At 40.2% G+C, this 21240-nt stretch overlaps 1 protein-coding gene and 1 long non-coding RNA gene across 3 annotated transcripts in view; one reads left to right on the top strand and one right to left on the bottom strand.

Moving 5' to 3' along the window:
• Nucleotides 1-3: 3 nt before the first annotated feature.
• On the bottom strand, nucleotides 4-9980 carry LOC112228558. Its single transcript, XR_002950076.2, has 3 exons — nucleotides 9700-9980; nucleotides 1555-1596; nucleotides 4-1352 (listed from the first exon to the last, which is right to left on the bottom strand). It is a non-coding gene; the product is annotated as an uncharacterized LOC112228558 (long non-coding RNA).
• The window catches only part of LOC112228557 (flotillin-2a), a 38078-nt gene continuing 24729 nt past the window's right edge, over nucleotides 7892-21240 (top strand). Inside the window, exon 1 of one of the 2 annotated variants that reach the window (XM_024393969.2) lies at nucleotides 7892-8175. In XM_024393969.2, coding sequence (XP_024249737.1) covers nucleotides 8127-8175 — 49 coding nt within the window. In that variant the 5' untranslated portion in view covers nucleotides 7892-8126. The remainder of the gene's footprint in view (nucleotides 8176-21240) is intronic. The other variant, XM_024393968.2, reaches the window with a different exon arrangement.

Genomic DNA, 21240 nt, shown 5'->3' with positions numbered 1-21240 from the left:
TTTGGACTTGGAGTCGGTTGGCTTTTTTATTTTTGCTTTACACAACATGACAGGAGTTGTACAGTATTTATCCTACTCCAATGACAATATCCTGATTATTTTGAGGTTTTATAATACTTGACATAATTATGCCTGATTAAATTTCCTTTCAAACAGTTTCTTTTAGTATTTTTTTAATATACAGTATATCAAACAAATGTTGATATACTGTATCATTTACAATCATTTTACAACGGTAACTTATCATTTATGAGTCACGGAACGTAACCCTTTGTCAGATTGCAAAGGATATTTTACATAATATATAATATGTAGCCTAACAACCAGTTCTAAGATCATTGACTTAGATTATCCATGGCAACATGTGGCATATTTTTTTTAAACGTGACATAATACCAAAGCTCAGACAGTGCAACATATGGACATGTTAGTTAAGGTCTATGCGTCATGTTTACCACTACCCACTCCTCATCATATTCCATTCTGACGACTCAAAACAGAGGTAGGTAAGCTTCTTGAATATAAAATATCAATTTTGTGTATTTGTTTTCACATTATTGACTATAATAGTGTTAAAAAAAAGGTCTTGACATTCACTTGGAGAACAAGCCACGTCCCCATTGATGAATCTGTAATACTGTATAAGTCTCAAGTGACACCAATAGTGGCCAGTTCTTGAGGCCACAGACAGTCCAAGGTTTGGTTTCCAGTCCCAATGTGAATCAAGCTCAACATACAGAGTGAACCCTCACCTGGCTCTCCAAGCCTATCATATTCCCTACCTCACAGGCACAGAGGCTATCAGTAGGGAGAGTCAGTATCAGAGGTTTGTCTGAATGTGAGGCTTCTCTGGTAGAGGAGCAAAGCAGCTGATGACTGCTATGTTTGGGTATGTCTGTCTTCCCATCTCCAGGTAGTGTGGTACTTTTGACTTCTCATTCTCCGGTGAATAGGGGGTGATTAACTTTACTAATCTCTCGGGGGAGGAAGACAAAACTTTAATAAAACATGGCAAAAAGGACATAAAAATGGAATTCTGTCCAACACCTTAGCTTAGCCATTACACCAGAACCTCTAGAGGAGGCTGCAAGGTGTTGTAGTAAAGTTGCAATAATGCTATAGGTAGGTAGATGAATAGAGAGAGAGAGAGATAGAGACTGACAGATGAGTATATAGTAATTCAGTATCTCATTGATTAAGCCAGGCAGAACCCACAGTGTGAGAAGAGCTCTGAGGGGGATCCAGATGATGGACGCCATGGCGATGACCCAGACAATCTGAGCCCATTGGGGATACACGTAGTCCTCATAGCTGGCTGGTTTAAACTGGATGATTGTGAACACCAGGATCCCCTGTTGCACAAGAGGAGAGAGAGGGATGATGAAATACATTTATCAATTGCATTCAATGTATTCCTACTCTCAAACCTGGATGTGCCCATGTCATGGGGTTGTATTTGTAGACACTATACTTTTGTTGAGGCGAATGATGACTCACAGTGATCAGAAGAGGAGCCAAACATCCAGCACATTCTAAATAAGATATTAGTCTTACTTCTTGTCGTCTCCAGGAAGGTTGCCGAAAGCCGCTTCACACCTGTCAGAGAGAAAATAATGGGAAGAAATAGAACATAATGTTTTCCTTCCTGTAACGACACACACACACACACACTAACTGGTCTCACCATAAACCCCACAGATGGCCAGCACCTTAAAAAAGATCTTGAATCATAAAAATAAAAGGATGAAACATCCTTTTTTTTCAGGGGGTGGATCAGCTTTAATATTGTGGATAGATTGTTGCTTCATCAATGTCTGCATCATTTCCAATCCTGTGTGTGTGTGTGTAATATATATATACTACTGTTCAAAAGTTTAGGGTCACTTAAAAATGTCCTTGTTTTTGAAAGAAAAGCACATTTTTGTCCATTAAAATAACATAAAATTGATCAGAAATACAGTGTAGACATTGTTAATGTTGTAAATGACTATTGTAACTGGAATATCTACATAGGCATACAGAGGCCCATTATCAGCAACCATCACTCCTGTGTTCCAATGGCACGTTGTGTTAGCTAATCCAAGTTTATCATTTAAAAGGCTAATTGATCATTAGAAAACTATTTTGCAATTATGTTTGCACAGCTGAAAACTGTTGTTCTGATTAAAGAAGCAATAAAACGGGCCTTCTATAGACTAGTTGAGTATCTGGAGCATCACCATTTGTGGGTTCGATTACAGGCTCAAAATGGCCAGAAACAAAGACCTTCCTTCTGAAACTTGTCAGTCAATTCTTGTTCTCAGAAATGAAGGCTATTCCATGCAAGAAATTGCTATGAAACTGAAGATCTCATACAACGCTGTGTACTACTCCCTTCACAGAACAGCGCAAACTGGGTCTAACCAGAATAGAAAGAGGAGTGGGAGGCCCCGGTGCACAACTGACTGAGCAAGAGGACAAGTACATTAGAGTGTCTAGTTTGAGAAACAGACGCCTCACAAGTCCTCAACTGGCAGCTTCATTAAATAGTACCCGCAAAACACCAGTCTCAACGTCAACAGTGAAGAGGCGACTCCGGGATGCTGGCCCTCTAGGCAGAGTTGCAAAGAAAAAGCCATATCTCAGACTGGCCAATAAAAAGAAAAGATTAAGATGGGCAAAAGCCCGGGCACTGGACAGAGGCCCTCTGCCTAGAAGGCCAGCATCCCGGAGTCGCCTCTTCACTGTTGAAGTGAAGGAAGGCCAGTTTTATTGCTTCTTTAATCAGAACAACCGTTTTCAGCTGTGCTAACATATTTGCATAAGTGTTTTCTAATGATCAATTAGCCTTTTAAAATTATAAACTTAGATCAGCTAACACCACATATGATTGGAACACAGGAGTGATGGTTGCTGATAATGGGTCTCTGTACGCCTATGTAGATATTCCAGCTACAAGTCATTTACAACATTAACCATGTCTACGCTGCATTTTTGATACATTTTATGTTATTTTAAATGGACAAAAACTGTGCTTTTCTTTCAAAAACAAAGATTTAAGTGATCCCAAACTTTTGAACGGTGTCACACCTTGGTCTTAGTATTTTGTGTTTTCTTTAATTATTTGGTCAGGCCAGGGTGTGACATGGGTTATTGTGGTGTGTTTTTGTCTTAGGGGTTTTGTGGGGTGTCTACGTAGTCTATGGCTGCCTGAGGCGGTTCTCAATCAGAGTCAGGTGATTATCGTTGTCTCTGATTGGGAGCCATATTTAGGCAGCCATTTTCTGTGAGTGTTTTCGTGGGTGATTGTTCCTGTCTTAGTGTTTTGTATTTCACCAGATAGGCTGTTTCGGTTTTCATTATTTCATTTCGTTAGTTTTGTAGTTTCTGTATGTATAGGTTTTCCTTCATTAAAATATATAATGAATCATCATCACGCTGCATTTTGGTCCGATCCTTGTTCTACCTCTTCGTCAGAGGAGGAGATAGAAGAGAGCCGTTACAAACGGTAGTGTTTATGCACACACTTTTTTGGAATATACTTTCCTTTCCACAAAACCTACCATCTCTATCCCCAATTGGAGTAAACTAATAAACAGCTTCTACACACTATACACATTTTACAGACACAATCTATTTTACAATAGTTATATTTTGTTTGTTTTTAGTCCTGGCCTTCCTCTATTTCTGATGTCCTTCCAGTTTGATTTCTATTTGCCATATATTTGTAACTGTGCTATTTCTGTAACGATCGTCATATGAAGAAGGAGAAGAGGACCAAAGTGCAGCGTGGTACGTATCCATAATACTTTTAATCCAGAATGAATACACAAACAAAAACAAACAGTTTACACTAACCAGAAAACAACAAACACTAACCAGAAAATAACTACCCACAAATCATAGTGGCAAAACAGGCTACCTAAGTATGGTTCTCAATCAGAGACAACAATCGACAGCTGCCTCTGATTGGAAACCATACCAGGCCAAACACAGAAATACACAACCTAGAACAAAAACATAGAATGCCCACCCCAACTCACACCCTGACCAAACTAAAACAGAGGCATAAAAAAGGAACTAAGGTCAGGACGTGGCAATTTCACAGAAGTTCTGAACCTATATACATTTTACTTAGAGTTAGCAATCTAGTTAGTTCATTTGTTTTGATTTTCCACTTCCTCATGTGTTGAAAACCAAATGAATAATCCTATGATATTAGTTAGTGCACATAAAGATGTACAGTGCCTCCAGAAAGTATTATACCCAATGTTCCCTCAATTTTTTTCCGGTACAGAGTGTAAACTTCAACATTGTGAAAATTCTGTGGAACTTCAAGCCCGTATTTACTGTGAACACTGAGGCTGTATCCGCTTTCAGTTACAGTTTCAGGGGTCAAGTAGGATACGGTGGCTATGTGATCCTAATGTAGGCCTACCAGAGTGGCCTACCATTAAAAACAATGGCCAATTTGTGGTGTTGAATGGAGAGAAAAAAATATAGGGCTTGATATTAACCTGTTTATCCACTTTGTGTGTTGTTTGATGCAAGATACCACTTTACAAAATAAAATTCATTATTCCCATACCATTATTACAGACAATCAGACAAATTATGCTACCCTCTGTCTATTGGCTACTTAGCTTATTCAAGACAGTCTCAAAATACAAAAACTGCCTCTAAGACAAAAAAAATATCTTTACCAGACTTGCTTTTCAAAGACGTCAAGAAATGTACACATTTTGTGCTCTGTAGGAAACAATCACTCTCCCATTCCTGACTACAAGTGCATGTCAGAGAAAAAACCAAGCCATGAGGTTGAAGGAATTGTCCGTAGAGTTTCGAGACAGGATTGTGTCGAGGCACAGATCTGGGGAAGGGTACAATTTTTTTTGCCAGCATTGAAGCTCCCCAAGAACACAGTGGCCTCCATCATTCTTAAATGGAAACAGTTTAAAATGGAAACAACCAAGACTCTTCCTAGAGCTGGCCACCTGGCCAAACTGAGCAATCTGGGGAGAAGGGCTTTGGTCAGGGAGGTGACCAAGAACCCGATGGTCACTCTAACAAAGCTCCAGAGTTCAACTGTGGACATGGGAGAGCCTTCCAGAAGAACAACCATCTCTGCAGCATTCCACCAATCAGGCCTTTATGGTAGAGTGGCCAGACGGAAGCCACTCCTCAGCAAAACGCATATGATAGCCCGCTTGGAGTTTGCCAAAAGCCACCTATAGAACTCCCAGACCATGAGAAACAACATTCTCTGGTCTGATGAAACCATGATTGACTCTTTAGCCTGAATGCCAAGCGTCACATTTGGAGGAAACCTGGCACCATCCCTACGGTGAAGCATGGAGGTGGCAGCATCATCCTGTGGGGAGGTTTTTTCAGTGGCTGGGACTGGGAGACTAGTCAGGGTCGAGAGAAAGTTGAACGGAGCAAAGTACAGAGAGATCCTTGATGAAAACCTTCTCCAGAGCGCTCAGGACATCAGACCTGGGCGAAGGTTCACCTTCAAACAGGACAACAATGCTAAGCACACAGCCAAGACAACACAGGAATGTCTTCGGGACAAGTCTCTGAATGTCTTTGAGTTGCCCAGCCAGAAGTCGGACTTGAACCCAATCTAACATCTCTGGAGAGACCTGAAAATAGCTGTGCAGCGAAGCTCCCCATCCAACCTGACAGAGCTTGAGAGGATCTGCAGAGAAGAATGGGAGACTCCCCAAATACGGATACAGGTGTGCCAAGCTTGTAGCATCAAACCCGAGAATAATCAAGGCTGTAATCACTGTCAAAGGTCCTTCATCAAAGTACTGAGTAAAGGGTCTGAATATTTATGTAAATGTGATATTTCCGGTTTTTATTTTTAATACATTTGCAAACATTTCTAAAAACCTGTTTTTGCTTTGTCATTATGGGGTATTGTGTGTAGATTGATGGGGGGGAGGGAACAATATAATCCATTTTAGAATAACGCTGTAACGTAACAAAATGTGTAAAAAGTAAAGCAGTCTGAATACTTTCCGAATGCACTGTGTATAGGGGTGTGCCTTTCCAAATCACTTCCAATTATTTGAATTTATCACAGATAGACTCCAATCAAGTTGTAGAAAAATCAAGGATGATCAATGGAAACAAGATGCACCTGAGCTCAATTTTGAGTCTGGGTCTGAATTTCCCTCTCCTCGCGTCCTATCCTCGTAACCTTTCAAAAGGAGGCCAGAGAGGACAGAGGAGAGAGGATGCAGGAGTTGACAGAATCTAATTGAGAAAAGGCCATGGACTGTTCTCCATGCTCCCAACAGGAATGCGGTACCGGTTTATCAAGGCTCAGACCAACATACTCCAAAACAGCTTCTATCCCCCGGTCATAAGACTGGTAGATGGCTAACAACTACTGCTTTCTCTCGCCCACAGACTATCCACACTGACTCTATGGCCATCCACTGACTCTATGGCCATTAGAGTTTTACTCAAGTAGTGTTTTACTGGGTGACTTTCAACAACCTCTCCCCCATTCAGACACACACACCTTCACTGTCACTCTTACTCACACGTACAGTGCCTTGCAAAAAAGTATTCATCCCCTTGCCGTTTTTCCTATTTTGTTGCATTCCAGGTGACTACCTCATGAAGCTGATTGAGAGAATGCCAAGAGTGTGCAACGCTGTCATCAAGGCAAAGGATGGCTACTTGAAGATTCTCAAATATAAAATATACTTTGATTTGTATAACACTTTTTTGGTTACTACATGATTCTATATGTGTTATTTCAAAGTTTTGATGTTCTCACTATTATTCTACAATGTAGAAAATAGTCAACATTAAGAAAAACCCTTGAATGAGTAGGTGTTCTAAAACTTTTGACCGGTAGTGTACAGTGCCTTGCAAAAGTATTCATCTCCCTTGATGTTTTTTCTATTATGTTGCATTACAACCAGTCATTTAAATTGAAAAAAATTACTTGTTCCAAAAAATTATTTAAAAAAAAAACAAACAGAAAAGTATTCACCTTCTTTGCTTTGAAGCCCCTAAATAAGATCTGGTGCAACCAATTTCCTTCAGAAGTCACACAATTAGTTAAATAGTTAAAGTTCACCTGTGTGCAATTTAAGTGTCGCATGGTCTGTCACATGATCTCAGTATATATACACCTGTTCTGAAAGGTCCCAGAGTCTGCAACACCACTAAGCAAGGGGCACCACCAATAAAGCGACACCATGAAAACCAAGGAGCTCTCCAAACAGGTCAGGGACAAAGTTGTGAAGAAGTACAGATCAGGGTTGGGTTATTAAAAAATATCAGAAACTTTGAACATCCCACGGAACACCATTAAATCCATTTTTCAAAAATGGAAAGAATATGGCCCCACAACAAACCTGTCAAGAGAGGGCCGCCGACCAAAACTCACAGACCAGGCAAGGAGGGCATTAATCATAGAGGCAACAAAGATACCAAAGGTAACCCTGAAGGAGCTGCAAAGCTCCACAGCAGAGATTGGAGTCCATAGGACCACTTTAAGCCAATCACTCCACAGAGCTGGTATGGAAGAGTGGCCAGAATAGAAAAAAAAATAAGAAAACATGTTTGGTGTTCGCCAAAATACATGTGGGAAACTCCACAAAAATATGGAAGAAGGTACTCTGGTCAGATGAGACTAAAATTGGTCAGCCTGAGGTGCGTGTCCTCAGCCCGGTACCACCACTTCCGGCACCAGGCCTACAGTGCGCCTCGGTTCTGCCCACCTCCTTACTTGTTCTGCCCACTATGACTCATTTGATTCCATTTGAAACGACAGGCTGTGGTCTATCTTGGTTTAATTATACAAATCTTTGGATTGTCATTCTGCAACGCACTGAGAGATGTCATATCAGTAGATGGCAGCATAGAGACCCTGAGGGATGACTGCTGTGAGAGATGACGTCGCAGCTAGACCCCTCTTGTTTTGAGGTCTGCCGAGGTGAAATCTCCATTTTATGAATTCCCGGGGGACCTCTTTTCTCTTAATGATTGGGGCGGGGCGGTGAACGGGTTCGAAGACGAGAGAAATCGGTCTATTACGTCGGGTTTTTATTGACGGTTGTGTTGCAACAGATTTGTAGGCGACATACGCACTTGGTTTGGGATCCGTGTTTTTAAATAACATGGGTAATTGCCACACAGTTGGACCAAATGAGGCCCTTGTGGTTTCAGGTACGTAACGTTAAATTACATTCATCTTCAACTTTGGGAATTCTAATTTAACGTTAGTTAACTACTTTTACCTCTTATTTACACCATGCCAAGGACATTGCAGCGTTATTCACAATGGATAACCTCATTTTGTCATTAGCTACGAATTCAGATGCTGCTCTGGCTTTCGGTCGTTGGCTGTATTTTTTTTTGTGGCTTCCAGCTAACGTTTTTTGTGATGATTTCAATATGCCACACTTCTCCTAACCACCATATGATTGTAAACAACACAACGTTACATCGCATGTATGCTGATATGAATAAGGGATCGTGTTCAACCAAGTCATTGATGTGATTTTCTAGTTTGGGAAATAGGAACGTTGTGATTATGAATGACAGTCTCCGAGTCGCGAGGGAAGGGAGTATGAGAGTGGGTGGATGCATATTACCGTATGTCAGGCCCATAAATTAATAAAAATGTCAAGCCAGATGCATAATACAGATGAAATTATATGAAATGTGGCCAGGTATGTTATAGCCTCAGTGATTGCAACTAATGGAGTTTTACCCATGAAATACCTATAAATACAACTCTAAACGTATTATAACTAACATAGGATATAAAAAACAAGGACATATTAATCAGTTATTAATAGGTTGTAATAACTGTTGGAAAGATATAGCTAGTCTATCATATACTGTAGCCTTCTATTTGCTGAGTGACAGTATGGGAGAGAGGTTGCAGTGACATGTGAAACCTGAACAAGCCAATGGAATTTGTGGAAGTAGGCCTAATATGCTCAAGGCTATCTCATCTGTATGAGTTGAGTTAGAGACATTACAGATGTAGCGTTAGGTATTTTAAGGTCTGGAAACTAGAGCTGTGTATTGCCAGGGACCTCACAATAGGATATTATCACGATACTTAGGTGCTGATACTTGTATCACGATTCTCACATTCTATATGTATTGCTATTCGATACTGTGATTTTATTGCGATTCGATGTTCCAAACATATTACTCACCATATGTATTCTGCAGAGGGACAAGAGAGATCCATGAAAAAACAACTTTTGATTTTGATCAGTCATGGAAATAAAAGTGCTGAAAACAAATTGTCACCCTGTTTTTAAAAAGAAGATAGAGAATAAGCTATGAAGGAAAAATACTGGGGTTTTGGTGTAGATACAGGCAACTACCGCAAACATAATATTGAGAAATGATCAAAACGATAAGAAATTATACATTCAAAAATTATATCCTGATTATGTAACATTATCGACCCCCCCCCTCTCAGTCTTTACAGACCCTGATCTGTAGCAGCATGACTGGATAACGGCAATTAAATGGAAGCCACGTTGCTACGTTTTGTTGTGTGTATGCCTAGAAAGATTACAATGCCATTTCCATTAGGCTATTTCAAGGATAGGCCTCAATTTGCTATTCAAGAGTAACTAGGCTGTGTTTGGTGTAACCCAGGAAAGCTTAAGTCTTATTACAAGTAGCCAGGAAGAACTATTGGATATAAGAGCAATGTCAACTTACCAACATTACGACCAGGAATACGACTTTCCCGAAGCAGATCCTCTGTTTGGACCACCACCCAGGACAATGGATCGGATCCCAGTAGGCGACCCAAAACAACGGCGCCGCAGAAGGTGCAAACGGAGCGGTCTTCTGGTCAGGCTCTGTAGACCGGCACATCGCTCACGAGTATACTACTCGCCAATGTCCAGTCTCTTGACAACAAGGTAGATGAAATTCGAGCAAAGGTTGCCTTTCAGAGAGACGTCAGAGATTGTAACATTCTCTGTTTCACGGAAACATGGCTCACTCGGGATACGTGACCCACCCGAATTCTTCACGCATCGCGCCGACATAAACAAACATCTCTCTGGTAAGAAGAAGGGCGGGGGTGTATGCCTTATGATTAACGAGTCGTGGTGTGATCATAACAACATACAGGAACGCAAGTCCTTTTGTTCACCTGACCTAGAATTCCTTATGATCAAATGCTGACTGCATTATCTACCAAGAGAATTCTCTTAGATTATAATCAGCCATTGTCAGATCGGGGGATCCAATCTTGCAACCTTACAGTTAACTAGTCCAACACTCTGCCTCACGAGGAGCCCGCCTGTTACGCGAATGTAGTAAGCCAAGGTAAGTTGCTAGCTAGCATTAAACTTATCTTATAAAAAACAATCAATCAACGACTGTCGTTGCACCAATGTGTACTTAACCATAAATGCCTTCAATGCCATCAATGCCTTTCTTAAAATCAATACACAAGTATATATTTTTAAACCTGCATATTTAGCTAAAAGAAATCCAGGTTAACAGGCAATATTAACCAGGTGAAATTGTGTCACTTCTCTTGTGTTCATTGCACACAGAGTCAGGGTATATGCAACAGTTTGGGCCACCTGGCTCATTGCGAACTAATTTGCCAGAATTAGAAATTCTGAAATTATGACATAACACTGAAGGTTGTGCAATGTAACAGGAATATTTAGACTCATGGATGTCACCCGTTAGATAACATACGGAACGGAATAAACGTTTTGTTTTCGAGGTGATAGTTTCCGGATTTGACCTAAGGCTCATATTTCTGTGTGTTTATTAAAGTTAAGTCTATAATTTGATATTTGATAGAGCAGTCTCACTGAGGGGTGGTAGGCAGCAGCAGGCTCGTAATAGGTAAAGGTATATGGTTTAGAGAGAAATAGTCAACGCGTGATAATTCCTGTAATAACTTGTGGCTGAACTTGAAAGGGGTTCCTTCGTTATTTTACTGTTCATGTCTTCCATACAGAATGTCTTGATCTACTTCAAATAAGGTCTGTGTTTCGTGCAGGTTAGGGTGCAGGCTTAAACCGCCTCGGTGTTTTGATACCCGTGTAAATCTCACTAGGATAAGGTAACATCTGTCAAAATATTTTCATAAATCCAATCTACAATTTTTTTAAAATCTTTGCTTGTATTTAGCCAATATTGATCAGAGTTACCTTGTCCTATGGATATCTACACAATTATAAAATTGGCAAGGTGGTGTAAACCTACACGAAACACAGACCTTATTTTAAGTTAATCTAAAAATATCCTATGGAATAAATGAATGAAGGAACCGCTTTTCAGATTTTGCTTGGTGTCATGGGAATTATGACACACTTTGGTAGTCAATTCTTACCATGTCCATTATTAAAATAGGATTTCCTGCATATAGACATGACAGTTTTTGTTTTCAACATTCATCACAGGTAACTTAAACTTAAAAACTATCCCTCTGTCCAATGACACTGTCTCCAGACGTATAAATGACATTGCTAACGATCTTAAAGAACAGCTGGTAGATAAACTCAAAGACAAACATTTTGCCTTACAGTTCGATGAAGCAACTGACAGCAACAAAGACTGTTTGTTTATCGCTTATGTACGTTTTGACATGACAAACTCCCTGTGTGAGGATCTACTTATTTGTAAATATGTCAGAGACAGAGCCACAGCTGAAGAGCTATTCAAAATGCTGGACTGCTTCCTGACTGAGAATGGGCTAAAGTGGGAGAACTGCATTGGTGTTTGCAGTGATGGTGCAGAGACCATGGCAGGGATGAGAAAAGGACTTTGGGCACTCATCAAGAAGGCCTCACCTAATGCTGAGTGGACACACTGTGTTATACACAGAGAAGCACTGGCATCAAGGCACCTTTCCTCTGAATTAAGTGAAGTTATGACTGACATTGTAGGTGTAGTCAATTTTATAAAGACCAGACCACCAAAAACAAGAGTCTTCTCTGCTATCTGTGAGGAGATGGAAGCTGAACATCAAGCTGTGCTGTTTCACAGTGAAGCAAGGTGGCTGTCCCGAGGAAAAGTCTTGTCCCGAGTTTTTGAGCACAGAGAGTAGAAAATAATGTTTTCCGAACAGGAGCACAAGTATGACCTTGCAGAAAATTTTTGTGGTAAGAACTTCCTGGCAAAACTGGCCTACCTGAGTGACATATTTGGAAAGCTGAACTAAATGAACTAAATCTACAGCTTCAAGGGAAAGATAAACACCTCCCTCAGGTCACAGACAGGATCAGCGCTTTCACTTGAAAGCTTGCAATGTGGGGCAGGCGACTTGATGAAGGAAATACTGATTCATTCGAGAACCTGCATGAATTTGTTTACACCACTGACTATGATGCCACCTCAGTGATTACATATATTAAGGAGCATATTTCATCACTGATGGGATTCTTTAAAAGTACTTCCTTGAAAACAGTTCCCAATATGACTGGGTGAGAGATCCTTTCAATGCACCAGCTCCAACTGGTTTCAGCTCTGCAGAGGAGGACCAGTTCATTGATATGATGTCTGACTCCACATTGAGACTGAGGTTCACATCACAGACACTGAGTGAATTCTGGCTGAGTGTAGGGAGGCAGTATCCACTCTTAGGGCAGAGGGCCATGGGCATTCTTCTTCCTTTTGCAACATCTTATCTTTGTGAGACTGGCTTCTCTGCTGTTGCTGCACTGAAGACCAAGTACAGGTCCCAGCTAAACATTGAGCAGGAGCTGAGAGTTGCAGTATCATGCTTCAAACCCCGCTTCGAAAAGCTGTGCTCTGCAAAACGTGCTCATTGTAGCCATAAATCCTGGCTTCCTCATTTTGATTTAAAAAATCAGCACAAATTGTTTTATTCATTTTTGTTTTTTAGGTCAAAGTGTTTCATATATTGTGCTCCTGAGTTCATGTTGCTGATCAATTTGAATGTATTATTATTTATTGATTATATTTTATTTTTCAGTATCAAATGGTCAAAACAATTTACAGTTTAAATAAGGCTTGAATTTTTTTTTTGCATTTCAGGCAAATTGATGCACTTTAAGTCTTTTCTGTTACAGACTAAAAAACAATTTTAATAAAGTTATTCTTTGTAAGTTGGGGGCGTAACAGAAAATAATTGAGAAGCACTGCCTTAGGCAAACTGCATTTCCTTAGATTTGGAAGGGATATTGCACAATCACATCCCAACTAGCACATTTGGTTCCTTGGAAGTTGTGGGAACGTATGTTTTTGGTTTTCCATTGGTTTTGGGAACAAGCCATAAGTTTCCTGACAGGTAAGAATGAGAACTGAAGTGAAAGTTTCACCTGTTCTGGGAACGTTTATATTTAGGTTGCAGGGAGGTTATTTGAACGTTTTACTGTGGTTCCCTGAAAGTTTTCCCAGGAAGTTTTATTCATGTTTTCCTTATTGAAAACACTGAATGTTTCAATAAGACTTTTAATAACACTGCTAGCTTAGTTTTGGTTAAAGCTACAGTATGTACCTTTTTGGGTTACCTGACCAAATTCACATAGAAATGTGACTTATAGATCTGTCATTCTCATTGAAAGCAAGTAGATTTGGTAGATTATTTTCTTTGTCCGCTATTTCTATGCTTCCCTTATGTTTTGTTTTGGCATATTTTACTTTTAGTTTTGTACACCAGCTTCAAACAGCTGAAAATACAATATTTTTGGTTAGGGAAAAGATATTTCACAGCGGTTTTGATGGCACGATGATTCTTTACCAGTGGCAGTCGGTGCTATTTTAAGATGAGGAGGACGATTATATATTTTTATCATGGCATTTCTATTACAGCATATTCGATGACTGTCATTCATATTCCATTCACCCAGCTCAATGTAACAATAGGTCTAGGCTACTATTAGAATTTTCCCTGTATCCATTATGAGATTGCTACAACCTAGCCTATGAATTAAAGTTTACAACGTAGGTGCACAGGTCGAGAGAAATTTGAGTAATCAGGGTGACAGACAGTGACACATTCAATACTACCTTGCACTATTGCTTGCATCTAGCTGATCTAGAGTGTAATCATTAGTCCAACAATTTTAAACAGGAGTTTGTATTGGACAAATTCAGATATGTTTATCCCCGTTTCGTTCCGTTTGCTTCAGTTTAAGAAAGTTTAACAGATTCGGGCAGAATGAATACACCCCTGATCACACGAAACACAGTTTCATAGCAGCCACATACAAACAGCATGATCACTTTGATCATTGTAGCTATAATTTCTTCTCACATCTACGCTCTCTCCTCCTCTTACCTTTACCCTTCGCTTGTGTACTTCAGTGCACAACATATCAGCTGTCTGTGACCAGGCCGAAGAATCTTTCCTAGCCAAACCACCATATCATAACCGCTACACACAGCCTACATCGTTATCACCATTATTACCTAAGGTCATATTCAACATAGCTACTAGAACTAACACATTAGTAAATCTGCTACAATCAGGCAGTACAGTGTAGTCAGCAAGCAGTTACACATGCGGGCCTGGTGCCAACAAATTAATAAAACCAAAAGCTTACCTTGACTTGGAAAAGTTCCCGTTTTGGATACCCACAGCCAGCTAGCTAACATAGCATCCCTCTCTGTTTGAGCCAGGTGTTTGAGTAGGCTAAACTAGCTAGCTACATTCGCTAGCTTGATTGGGTGGACAACTTGTCAGTTCATGCTGCAAGAGCTCTAATAGGTTGGAGGACATCCTCCAGAAGGAGGACATCCTCATAATTACTGTGTATGTCTATGGAAGGGGAAGAGAACCATGAGCCTCCTAGGTTTTGCATTGTCCTCCCAGTGGAGGCTACTGTAAACCTTCATTGCAAAACAGTTTGTTTTAATAAATTATTTGGTGACATGAATGTATTTAGAAAGGATAACTTTTAATGTTTCACTACTTTTATTTTCATGAAATTCACTGAGGATGGTTCTCACCTTCTCCTCTGAGGAGCCTCCACTGTTCTCTACACTAAACTTGTTTTTTTTGTCACAAACTAAAATTAGGTGAACTACTAGAATTTTAGCAACCAGGGATTGGCAAAGAGATTTTTGCATAGTGCATGTTTAACTGTTTTGAACTACAAGCACCGATGCAACACAAATTCATTTGCTTAGGCATTAATCATGCAAGCATTTTTTTTTGTGGCACAGCATCAGTTAGATTCAATCCTATGATATTCTGTTCTCTATCCATTAGTCCATTGCACCACCAGGATGGAGCTAGCATTCAGTGTTATTTTTAACTCATACAAAGCTGTTGATTTGAGTGTATTCAAAAATACCCCATTTCAAAGGAAACAAACTCTCATTAAGATCTGGTGAGGCCAACTAGTGTGCACGGCCATCACACCTTAACACACTTAACAAGATAGAGGATAGAACATTTTGTTGACTCTGAGAACAGAATGTAAATGTAAATGTTTTTCAAAAACATTCTTAGAACACTATTTGAACTTTACTAATGTTGTCTGTTTTTTTATTAACATTTTTCTTAATGTTCTAAGAACATGACTTTAAATACAGTGGTGTGCGTAAGTATTTACCCCCCTTGGCATGTTTCCTATTTTGTTGCCTTACAACCTGGAATTAAAATTGATTTTTTTGGGGGGGGTTGTATCATTTCAGTTACACAACATGCCTACCACTTTGAAGATGCAAAATATTTTTGGTGAAACAAATGGGAAATAAGACAAAAAAACTGAACTTGAGTGTGCATAACTATTCAACCCCCCAAACCCCGAAGTCAATACTTTGTAGAGACACCTTTTGCAGCAGTTACAGCTGCAAATCTCTTGGGATATGTCTAAGCTTGGCACATCTAGCAAAAATGTAAAAATTAAATTAAATGTAATCATGTTTGAACTTTAAGGAAACGTTCTGTTAAAGTAATGAAATAGCAATACATTATGAATTTGCTCCATCTGAAATGCAGCTATGGATTCTGAACAATGAAGGAAATGGCCAAATAATTCAATAGATATTATCGCTGTCCTATTAGTTTATTCATATTTAAAATTACCTCATATCATAGCCTTTGAAGCTGACAACCAGGGTTGGAAATTCGATTTTGTCATTGGCGGGTATATATATTGGGCATATATATTGGCGGGTATATATTTATATATATTTGACATTGGCGGGAATGTATATTTCACCAGACATGTGGCGGGTGGTCACACAGAGTATTTGGGAACAGTTTTGTTTTTATCCGAAGCCCACATGTAGAAGTTGATCGAATTGACAAGAAAGGCTACTAAGTATGACTTTGTACTTGTTTCTTGACCAGTTACATCGTTTTGTTCACATGCTATGTTTTTCAATGTTAGTTTGAGTTTGCTGCAACTGCCTGCTGCTAGGAAGAGGTTGCAGTCAGAGATTTTTCTCATCACAGACAATAAAGTTACCACGGTAATGGCCCGTCCCTTAAAGGGCCAGCTGAACATTTTTGTCTCACCTAATAATTGTGCTTCATTGAGCATGGATCACTCCTAAACATGTTTATTAATGAACTTTTAGCCATTGTTCTTCTAGATTTGTTTGTGTGCTTCTACATTTATTCTTAAAACATTATGTACTCCTTGTAAAAAATGTCAGAGTAGAGCCCAGCTCTATCACTCAGCATTTTGTGGCAGGGCAGGAACTTTGTTGATTCTTGATGTTCAGTTGTAGAACTGTTTTCATTATTGGATCTAAATGATTTATTTTAACATATATTGGTTAAAAGATGCAGGTAACAAAAATGAAATTACACAATATACCCCATTTACTTCTTACTAGTAATACATTTATTGTTTTTAAACAAAGCGTGTTCATTAGTTATTGAATAATTATGGAGGGAAAAAAAGTCCATTTCCCATCCTGTCAACAACTAGTACCAGTAAGACCCATTGATAACTGCCAAATGTTACCACAATTGTGTTTTCCAAAACTTTATTTCTGTTTTGAGTGTGAGCTAACTTTCCTGTACTAGAAATGTCACCAACACCATCAATTGTGGTTTGTTGATGGTGTAGCCTTCTGTATGTGGAGCAACTGTTGAAGTGAAAGTGTCAGGGGAAGTTTTTTGAGACAATGTTTTAGTTTGTGGTCTACAGGAGGCTTGTTGTGACAGACAAGTGTTTACACATAAGGCCTAAAACTAAGGCTGTGACAGTCATGGAATTTTGGATGGCGGTTATTGGCCAGCCGGTTGCAAGCGTGGTGAAACTGAGAAGACATTGTCTGTCCTTTTGAGTTTTGAAACTCATGTTAGGATATGTCAGTTATCCCGTGAGAGCTTTTGTGCCAAACCCACTAAGGCGTTTCAGATGCCAAGCTTATGGTCTTGTTGTGGTGGAGGGAGATTCTGAGATGTGAGAAGTGTGCAGGAGGGCATGGCACAAAGGAATTTTGTAGTATCGGTGGAAAAAACTGTGTGTCAATTGTGGGGGTGCCAATATTGCTGGGGATCAGAAGTGCCCGGTGCGAGAGACAGGTTGAGGTTGCCAGCATCAGAGTATAACAGAAGGTTTCATTTGCAGAGGCAGTGAAGGGAGTAGAGGATGATGAGTCAAGGGTAGGCCTAGGCCAGTACAGAGTGATACAAATTTGTGCTTCAGTAAGGTTGGCTTCTTAGCATTCAGTGCCATGGTTATCACAGAAAATAGACGTTGTGGTGGCAGCTGCAGAGAAGTACTTGGGTGTACAAGGTTTTACTGTAGAAGATTTACAAGGTGTGTTGAACGAAAGAGTCCTGTCCTCCCAGGCTGTCAGTTAGGGTCAAAGTAGTGGAATGGGGTGTTTAAAAAAAAATAGTATAATATAGGTGTAGTGTTAGTTAATGGTGCAATTGTATTTAGGTAGGACTTCCCAACTTTAAATCTTCGTCATACTTCTTCTTATTCTTCTTCACACAACACCTCTTATACCGTTTAAGCTAGAAACTACATTCAACTTTATAACGTGTAAACCAGGGTTCTCCAACAGAAATCTTCTTCTACTTATCTGCTATTCAAATCTGAAATTATAACAGAATCATCTGGTACCAATCAAACATTACAGCTGTTTAAGTAACAGCATCAACTTTTGACCACTTTCCGAACAAGTTAGACAAAAGGTTAGATGGTATGACATTTTTGTCTACTTCTCTACTATTTAAATCTGGCAAGGAAACAAAAATATCCACTACGGATCTAAGGATACAGTTATTTTAGTAACTGCATTAACACATTTTCCAAACTTTTTCCGAACAACTGCCGTTCTGACCAGTCTCCCAATAAATCAGACTCCAGAGATTTGAGATTGGGACGGAGGTTCACCTTCCAGCAGGACAATGACCCTAAGCATACAGCTAAAGCAACACTTGAGTGGTTTAAGGGGAAACATTTAAATGTCTTGGAATGGCCTAGTCAAAGCCCAGACCTCAATCCAATTGAGAATCTGTGGTATGACTTAGATTGCTGTACATTTTTTATTTATTTTACCTTTATTTAACTAGGCAAGTCAGTTAAAAACAAACTCTTATTTTCAATGACTGCCTAGGAACAGCGGGTTAACTGCCTGTTCAGGGGCAGAATGACAGATTTGTACCTTGTCAGCTCGGGGGTTTGAACTTGCAACCTTCCGGTTACTAGTCCAACGCTCTAACCACTAGGCTACCCTGCCGCCCCAGGGACATCAGCGGAACCCATCCAACTTGAAGGAGCTGGAGCAGTTTTGCCTTGAAGAATGGGCAAAAATCCCAGTGGCTAGATGTGCCAAGCTTATAGAGACATACCCCAAGAGACGTACACCTGTAATTGCTGTAAAAGGTGGCTCTTCAAGGTATTGACTTTGGGGGGGTTGAATAGTTATGCATGCTCAAGTTTTCTGTTTTTTTTTGTCTTATTTCTTGTTTGTTACACACACAAAAATATGTTGCATCTTCAAAGTGATAGGCATGTTGTGTAAATCAAATGGCACAACCCCCCCCCCAAAAAAAAATATATATTTTAATTCCAGGTTGTAAGGCAACAGAATAGGAAAAATGGCAACGGGGTTGAATACTTTCGCATGCCACTGTAGATTGCTTGCGGAAAAAAATTAAAACTATATATTGTCTTTTTTTTTACTGTAACCATTTAAAATGTGCGTAAATGAACATGGGTTTGAATGAGAACCGTAGGAATACAGAGGTAGCAATTGAAAATGGTCCCTCTCCTTGGTCCATTAAGCTACAAGACCAACTTTAAAACATTCAGGCTATCAAATTCTTTAACCCTTTTATGAACTATAACTAAATACATTTGAGAGCATTTGCATAAAATAACCAACAGTAATTCTTGACCGTTCAAGCGAGATCCAGCAAACCAATTTTCATATGTTCAGTCTATCCTAACTTTTCATCCACCTACTTTTTCAACTATAACCAGTCATCACATTACAACTGCAGACACTACCACTACTATAACGTTTTTCAAAACCATACATACAGTTGAAGTCATAAGTTTACATACACTTAGGTTGGAGTCATTAACTCATTTTTCAACCATTCCACACATTTCTTGTCAACAAACTATAGTTTTGGCAAGTCGGTTAGGACATCTACTTTGTGCAAGTCATTTTTCCAACAATTGTTTACAGACAGAGTATTTCACTTATAACTCGCTGTATCGCAATTCCAGTGGGTCAGAAGTTTGCATATACTAAGTTGACTATGCCTTTAAACAGCTTGGAAAATTCCTGAAAATTATGTAATGTCTTTAGAAGCTTCTGATAGGCTAATTGACATAATTTGAGTCAATTGGAGGGGTACATGTGGATGTATTTCGAGGCCTACCTTCAAACTCAGCGCCTCTTTGCTTGACATCATGGGAAAATCAAAAGAAATCAGCCAAGACCTCAGAAAACAAATTGTAGACCTCCACATGTCTGGTTCATCCTTGGGAGCAATTATTTATGAATTTATTTGCAAATTATGGTGGAAAATAAGTATTTGGTCAATAACGAAAGTTTATCTCAATACTTTGTTATATACCCTTTGTTGGCAATGACAGAGGTCAAACATTTTCTGTAAGTCTTCACAAGGTTTTCACACACTGTTGCTGGTATTTTGGCCCATTCCTCCATGCAGATCTCCTCTAGAGCAGTGATGTTTGGGGGCTGTTGCTGAGCAACACAGACTTTCAACTCCCTCCAAAGATGTTCTATGGGGTTGAGATCTGGAGACTGGCTATGCCACTCCAGGACCTTGAAATGCTTTTTACGAAGCCACTCCTTCGTTGCCCGGGCGGTGTGTTTGGGATCATTGTCATGCTGAAAGACCCAGCCACGTTTCATCTTCAATGCCCTTGCTGATGGAAGGAGGTTTTCACTCAAAATCAGTCCGGTGGCCATTTTATTAATTGTTCAGCAGTATTATGGCTTGGGGATAGAAGCTGTTAAGGAGCCTTTTGGTCGTAGACATGGAGGTCCGGTACTGCTTGCAGTGCGGTAGCAGAGAAAACAGTCTACGACTTGGGTGACTGGAGTCTCTGACAATTTTATGGGCTTTCCTCTGACACGCCTATTATATAGGTCCTGGATGGCAGGAAGCTTGGCCCCAGTGATGTACTGGGCAGTTCGCACTACCCTCTGTCGCGCCTTACAGTCAGATGCCGTGCAGTTGCCATACCAGGTGGTGATGCAACGTGTCAGGATGCTCCCGATGGTGCAGCTGAAGAACTTTGGAGGATCTGGGGATCTATGCCAAATCTTTTCAGTCTCCTGAGGGGGAAAAGGTTTTGTCATGCCCTCTTCACGACTGCCTTGGTGTGTTTGGACCATGATAGTTTGTTGGTGATGTAAACACCAAGGAACTTGAAACTCTCGACCCGCTCCACTACAGCCCCGTCAATGTTAATGGGGGCCTGTTTGCCCCGCCTTCTCCTGTAGGCCACGATCAGCTCCTTTGTCTTGCTCACATTGAGGAAGAGGATGTGTTGTCCTCGCACCACACTGCCAGTTCTCTGACCTCCTCCCTGTAGGCTGTCTCATCGTTGTCGGTGATCAGGCCTACCACTGTTGTGTCGTCAGCATACTTAATGACGGTGTTGGAGTCGTGTTTGGTCACGCAGTCATGGGTGAACAGGGAGTACAGGAGGGGACTAAGTACACACCCCTGAGGGGCCCCAGTGTTGAGGATCAGCGTGGCAGATGTGTTGTTGCCTACCCTTACCACCTTGGGGCAGCCCGTCAGGAAGTCCAGGATCCAGTTGCAGAGGGAGGTGTTTTGTTCCAGGGTCTTTAGCT

Source organism: Oncorhynchus tshawytscha, linkage group LG30, assembly GCF_018296145.1.
Source record: "Oncorhynchus tshawytscha isolate Ot180627B linkage group LG30, Otsh_v2.0, whole genome shotgun sequence".
NCBI lineage: Eukaryota > Metazoa > Chordata > Actinopteri > Salmoniformes > Salmonidae > Oncorhynchus > Oncorhynchus tshawytscha.
The sequence above is the reverse complement of the archived record's forward strand: the minus strand, read 5'-3'. Positions and strand labels throughout refer to the sequence as shown.